Here is a 6,885-nt window from a genome sequence, read left to right on the forward strand (position 1 = left end):
AATTTGTTCTTAAGCCGTCCTTTTTTCCTCCATTCTGTTGGGTTTTGAGATTTCAATTATTGTTTCAATATGTTTTAGAAGGTTTATAGGTTGTGATGTTCATGCTGTTTATGCGTTTATCCAAAAAAAATTTACACAAGGTCCAGTAAATTTATGCCTCTGTTTCTGTATATAGTTCTCGCCCAGAGCGCTCACGAGGTGTTGAACTTTTTTCTAGCATTTCTTGTGCTCAATTGCCACGATCGTGAGTGAGGGAAACTGATAATATGAAGAAAACCAAATATTTTGATATTAATAGAATGTTGTATATAAAAAGATTGGTTTATTCACGAGGGATAGATAATTTGAGTTAAAATTGTTTTAAAAGCCAAGCATTTTGGAATGGAAACGAGCAATGGTTTTACTTATTGTATATGTATTCTCCAAGTTACAGGGATTTGTTCGGGCTTCACCTGGCGAAGTCCTTAGTGTAGTGGATGGCATAAGACATGTTATAGACTATCCGTAGCAGTGAGCACATCATGTGTGTTAGTTTTTGGAATGCTTTCTGCTGTCGTCCGAGGTTTACTAGGAGAACAGACGTTCGATTTCTTATAGATCGAAAGTCTCAGGGTGTTGCAACGTTTTCCTTGGCGAGGGGAGCTATTTCGTCACCGTCGATTCCAGGTTCACTTCCATCGACCCCCATGCTCAGCAGCTCCTTCTCCCACTTCTTAGCAGGTCCCTGCGCCAACACAACATAATTAACAGATTAAGAAAGCATATCTTCTTTAGGCCTCGAATCAACAACAGAAAAAAGGAAAATAGTAGGGAAAATAAAGTCTCATTTTAGCCTCCTGCATGGGGCTTTTCCCACCCCTTGCAACCCACCTTCCACGAGAGTTCTTGGGCCATGCAATTCTTTATAAGCTCAGTGAAAGCTGGAGTTCCATAGGTTGTGAGGGCCCTTTTCACGGTTGTAGCCACAGCAGTCACATCCGCAGGATCCACAGCATCACACTGGAGGAAGATCATAGTTAGAATTTATGCTTAACGGGCACCAAAATTCAAAGAACAAAGCAGGGCAAGGAAATGAGTTTAGTTTATATTACTTCAACATTGAAGCCTCCCATCTGAAATCCAGTGAAGCCTTCTTTAACAGTGTCAACCAATCCACCAGTTGAGGCGACTATGGGTACCTGCAGAAGATTGTCACTTTGGTTAGGTCGTGATGCATAAACATAGAGCTGTTAGAGCATGTTAAAGTATTGAATAATTGATTAAATTTACTCTTTTCTATCGAGCTTAAGCTTTTGAGATAAGTTGTGATTTAACATAGCAGTAAGTAGCAGACTAAGGCAAAGCTTTTATCATACAGTTCCGTATCGCATGGCGTGTAATTGAATCAAACCACAGGGCTCAAATCTGCTAGGAACCAATATAAAATCAGCACCAGCAATGATCATATGAGCTAGGGGAACATTGAATTTTGCCACTCCTCGAGCGTTGTCAGGATATGTTATCTCCAGCTGTTCAAGCTGCTTCTCCATCGGTTTCTTGCCAGTCCCCTGAAAGAATATATACCAAGAAGCAGCTCACAATAAAGTACAGATCTGTTTTTTGTGTATGTGAGTAAAACAAATTCCAATCCTAATATATATATATATATATATATATATATATATATATATATATATATTTTTTTTTTCTCTAAATCCTATCCTGATACTTACAAGGACTATTATTTGCACATTCTCTCGGATAAAATGGGGAATGGCTGCTACAAGAATGTCTGAACCTTTCTGCTCTTCAAGCCTACCAATAAAGCCTATAACGGGGATTTTTCTATCCACCGGCAATCCAACTTCTGCTTGGAGGGCTTCCTTCAAAAGAGGCTTGGCATCCACCACCTGTGAATGAATGCCAAATTTGAAGAATATTGGCAAATAAAGCAGGGAGGATATGATCATCATCATGGTTGGAAGATTCTTACAGTTGAAGCATCATATTTGACGCCTACATATTTGTCAGTTAACGGATTCCATTCTTGGACATCCATGCCATTCACAATTCCTGTAATTCCAGTTTTACGAAGGATGTTTTCCAATTCCACTCCCTTTTCAACGCCAGAAACAAGTTCTTGGGCATAGTATGGGCTAACAGTTAAAACTTTGTCTGATTCTAAAATTCCAGCTTTCATCCAATTAATTTTCCTTCCCTTAACTGGCTTTTCATACCTGCAATTGAAGTTGTTGTTATTGTCATATACAATTATATATGTCATACTGTGCAGATCGATCAAAATCTTTACCCATCAATAAAATCGAAAGAGCTTTTGAATTCATCTGGGAGACTGAGAAGTCTGAAATCTGCGAAGCCAAATCTGCCCTGGTAAGCAATGTTGTGAATGCAAAAGGCAACCTGGAAATGTGGCAAAGCAGAAATCCACGCTTTTGAGTAAAAACTGTGTTGACCAGAATTGTAGCTAAAAGACATGCAGGCAAACAAGGTACCTACTCTTGCACTTTTATATATGCCTTTGGGCTTGTACATACTTTTCAGGTAACAAGGGAGCAGGGCAGTGTGCCAGTCGTTGGCAATGAACACAACATCTTCACCTGCATGCATGAATGTCGGCAGCATATAAGTGAGCTGAAATGGGATGTGAACGATGAAGACATAGTTTAAACTCATCGTTGAATTTATATAAATTACCATATGTTCCGGAGAAATATTGATTGCTGTTAAGATTTAGAACCCTTGGTGCTTCTAGAGCTGCCTACAAGACAAAAAAAAAGAGTCATAAATTTGGGAACTAAAACCTGCAGAGAGTAGGTATATACAATTGAACATGCATTATAAACTAAAGAAAGGAAAAGGAATCAATATAGAGGCTTTGGACCTGGCATAGAAGGCTGAATCGAACTTGATTGTCCTTGTAATCTTCTCCGGCAACGGGGCCATAAATTTTGGATCTAGTTTTCCCCCACACCTTTATGTCATCGAGCGTATGTTAATTAGTTTGATCTGAAGCAAGGAAGAGGAAGTGATCATGGAATGAATGAACCAACCTTTTCAAGAAACAATGGGTGATCCACAAAAACGCGATCAACTCCTCTCTTGTAGCAATGGTAGAACCGGACCTTTTCCTTTTGATCTCCCACTTTAAGCTTTTAAACATAGAAAAATGCTATTAGAGTGAAATCCATAGGAACTAAAAAAGAAAACAGAAAATGAAATGCTTCTAAGGTGCGCGCTTTACTGAATCGCTTCTTTAATAAATTATTTGGACGAATTGGTAAGCATTATGATACAATGGAGCACATAAATCTTGTGAAGTTTGTTTGCATTTTGCACAAACGAAACCAAATTAGAACAGAGTTTCTACTCTAACAAGATAGAGAAATTCGAATATTAGGAATACAGAAAGTTTTAAGAGGGATGGAATAAGAGATAATTTTTTTTGTGGTATAGAATTGGTCTGTAGTAGTGAATTCTTAGTGTTAAATCTAACTGTTTTAATATCTGTTTACCAACAAACATGTAATTTTGCAATTAACCCGTGATTAACTGCTAACCTATCATTCTTTAAAATCTAACCATTAGATATTTAGAAACACTTAATCTCGACTTTTAGATAAATAATTTAATAGTCGACTTTAACGATCACGTTGAATCTACCTTAAAAACGTCTTATGATCTAGATCAAACTACCAAATTTTTTGATTAGGACTCTTTTTTTTTAAGGCTCTTTAAAACCTTCAATTTAAAACATTTCCAAACCACAAAACACATATATACAAGGACAGAGGCACCTTAGGGGGGGGGGGGGGGGGGGGGCATGGCCCCCACCACCAAAATTTCAAAACCCTTAAAAAATATCTCTACTAATAAAAACTAGATTACGTAGTAGAATAGAAGATGAGTTTCTAGTAGATCATTTGTTAGTTTATATTGAGAAAAAAATTGCTAAAGATTTCACTACAGAAATGAATCAATGATAATTGATGAATTTTATTCCATGACAGACAGTAGTTGAACACAATTTGAAGAAGATTCAAAGTTCATTTTTGGATTTTTTTTTTTTTTTTTTTTTTTTTGGTACATGTCTATAGCAAACTAGAACACTTCCGTATTCATAAGAAAATTAATTTTAAAGATGATTTTATAGACATGTAGCTTTTGTATACAATTATGACTTATAACTTAGTATGAAGTTAAATTTAAAACTTGTCTATACGTTTTTATTTTACAAGAGCGCGCACATATATATAGAGAAACTGTATATATTTATTTATTTAGGTTCGGACCACCAAAAAAATTGAGGCTCCGCCCTTGGATATATATATATATATACACACACTAATTTTGAATATTCTTTAACAGAATCTCCTGGAAACTAAAGAAATGAAATCTAATTAAAGTGTACGTGTATGCAGAGTGGAATATATATACCTCAACTATAACATCTGTATCCCATGCATCTTTGTACTGGTCATAACGAGGAGATACTGTCATCACACGATGCCCATTGGCCTGGTGAAGGATATATCTTGATTGTAGTGAGAATAGATGCCAATTAATCATTCAATGCATTGATCAGTCAAATTAAGAAAGAATGAGACGAAAGAAAACACTATAATTAAGCTGACCGCCATTGCAGGTGGCAGACCTCCAAGAACATCTCCAAGTCCACCAGTTTTGCTCCAGGGACCAACTTCTGTTCCAACAAATATCAAATTCATCCCACTTCCACAAACAATGATACCTGAATTCCTCGCATCCCTAATCTTAAACGTTTTACTCCTAGCCCGTCTGGCAGTTACTTTCGCCATGTTTTTGATACGCAGCTCATCCACTTGGTTCAAGGATCTTAACCCTTCGTGAGCCGTGGTGCACTTCATTCGTCCCAGTTTTGCTTTGGCCTCTGATCCAGAAGTTACTCCACAGTTGGCTAGTGAAGTACTTGTTGATGCAAAGCTTGAAGCAGCCACAGTTGCCATTGCTGATCTTTCGTTCGATCTGCTAAAAGAATTACGTACGACAGACAGATGAAGCAGCCACAGGCTAGCAATCAAAGCAGAGAATGAAGTACTGAGAGATGCTTAATTACATAGACTTATTAATACTGCACTGGACTGGCACAAATTAAGAATGTTCTGAATTAAGATGCCATTTGTAGTGCTTTAAGTCCCCAGAGCTCGTCACGGTCACCCCCCCAGCCACCTCAGGATTTGTTTGAGGCTTAGAAATCGCAACAGATGATAGTGATGGGACCGGCTGCATGCATTTTGGTGAGTAGTAGAATTCTCGTGGCTATTATCATTTCTAGCTAGCAAATGATGGAACCCACCTCCTACAGAACACAGCTTAATTTCGTCGCCCTTGACCCCTATTCTTTACTTTTTATCTTTGTCATTTACGATACGTACGAGACAAGCAAATGCGAGGCAGAGATGCCTCAGCAGCAACTATACATGAAGCAAGTGGATCGAGCTAGAGCCCATAGAAAAGTTTTCAAGTTTTTCTTTTAAACTTTGAAAATTGTAGCATTTTTCAAGCCCATATGCCCTCTTCAGGTTTGTCCCTTTCACAAATAGCTGCTTTATAGGGTTTTAAAGGTAACTTTGCACTCGATCTTGCTAGCTAGTAATCCTTCGTGACAAATAACTCTCTACATGCATGAACTTCCGTTTGAAATTTCACAATTGTTAATGTGCTATATATCATCACCAATAAAGAAAGGGGAATGATAGAATTTTTTTTTAGTATTTTTCTAGTATCAATTTGGTCCTCTGGATGAAACATGGATGCAATCACCAAAAAATTACATTTATGTCATTCTAGATAACATAGATGCAATTTTTTTTATTACATTTATGTCATTTCAGATGAACACAGAAGAACATTAGAAGAAGTTCTAGCATTCTTCAATAAAGAATATATGAGTTTACCTATAATAATATATATATATATATATATATAAACAAAGAAAAAAAAAAGGAATTAGGTGTGGGTGTGGCATATTCGGCCAAAGGGGTGGGGCTGAACTACCTCAAAGGCTTTGGGGTGGCTTGACCATCTTTAGATATTTACAAAGGGGGTGATCAACCAACTTAGTTCATTTTTTTTTTTAAAAAAATATTTATTTTTATTTTGTCAAAAATATTTTTGTTTTTTATTTTTTAGTGTTGACGCGGCAAGTTGATGGTTTCATTCGAATTTCGAAAGGAAGTTCAGTGTTGGGAGTTATTTTGTCGCACAGAATTATCATAGGAAGTTCAAAGCCACTTTTTAAACCCTAGGGAACTATTTGTCAAAGGGATAAACCCAGTAACTGATTTAACATTTTTTCCTTAAAAAAAAATGTTATTTGGTAATCTTTTTACATGAAAATCTAACGCAAATATACTACTCGAAATTAGTAATGATTTTTGAGCTATTAATTGTTTACTCCTTGACCAATATCTGTCAGTTTCTAATTTATCTTTGAGCTATTAATTGTTTCAATTTAATATTTGAAGTTTTGAAAACGCCTTTTTCGTACATATGGTTTATAATACTAATATGACATATTAGACTATATGTTGCTCTCAAAAAATCAAAGCATATATATGAATGTAGATGTGTAGAAAAAAAAAATTCATTTATTTTATATATTTTTGAAAATATTAAATTCATATTAATGAAAATTTTATTTTATTATTTTTTAAAATATTAAATTCATATATTTTGATTCTATTAACCAATATATCACTGGATTAACGACATATTGTTTTTCATTTTACGGATAAAAAATTATGAGGGTGTTTGCCAAAATTTATTTTTAAACAAAAAAAATATTTTTCAAAGAATAGTTGTGGAAATTTCCGGACCCACTTTTTTTTTTCTTCAAAACACAGACAT

At 35.7% G+C, this 6,885-nt stretch overlaps 1 protein-coding gene across 3 annotated transcripts; it reads right to left on the minus strand.

The window, feature by feature from the left end:
- Positions 1–374: 374 nt before the first annotated feature.
- LOC133863930 (granule-bound starch synthase 1, chloroplastic/amyloplastic-like) lies at positions 375–5,245 on the minus strand. Of its 3 annotated transcripts, none has more exons than XM_062300087.1 (14): positions 5,093–5,245; positions 4,632–5,004; positions 4,435–4,515; positions 3,051–3,149; positions 2,882–2,971; positions 2,695–2,758; positions 2,497–2,597; positions 2,291–2,400; positions 1,973–2,216; positions 1,713–1,889; positions 1,356–1,547; positions 1,092–1,178; positions 871–999; positions 375–724 (listed from the first exon to the last, which is right to left on the minus strand). In XM_062300087.1, the coding sequence occupies exons 2-14, from the start codon at positions 4,980–4,982 to the stop codon at positions 608–610; spliced, it is 1,842 nt and encodes a 613-aa protein (XP_062156071.1). In that variant the 5' UTR covers positions 4,983–5,004; positions 5,093–5,245; the 3' UTR covers positions 375–607. The 3 variants fall into 3 exon arrangements, with proteins under 3 accessions (XP_062156071.1, XP_062156073.1, XP_062156072.1); XM_062300089.1 differs by having other exon boundaries at positions 4,632–5,001; positions 5,093–5,235; XM_062300088.1 differs by lacking the exon at positions 5,093–5,245 and having other exon boundaries at positions 4,632–5,078.
- Between the last annotated feature and the right edge of the window lie 1,640 nt (positions 5,246–6,885).

The sequence above is a fragment of the Alnus glutinosa genome, chromosome 3 (genome assembly GCF_958979055.1).
Source record: "Alnus glutinosa chromosome 3, dhAlnGlut1.1, whole genome shotgun sequence".
NCBI classification, from domain to species: Eukaryota; Viridiplantae; Streptophyta; class Magnoliopsida; order Fagales; family Betulaceae; genus Alnus; species Alnus glutinosa.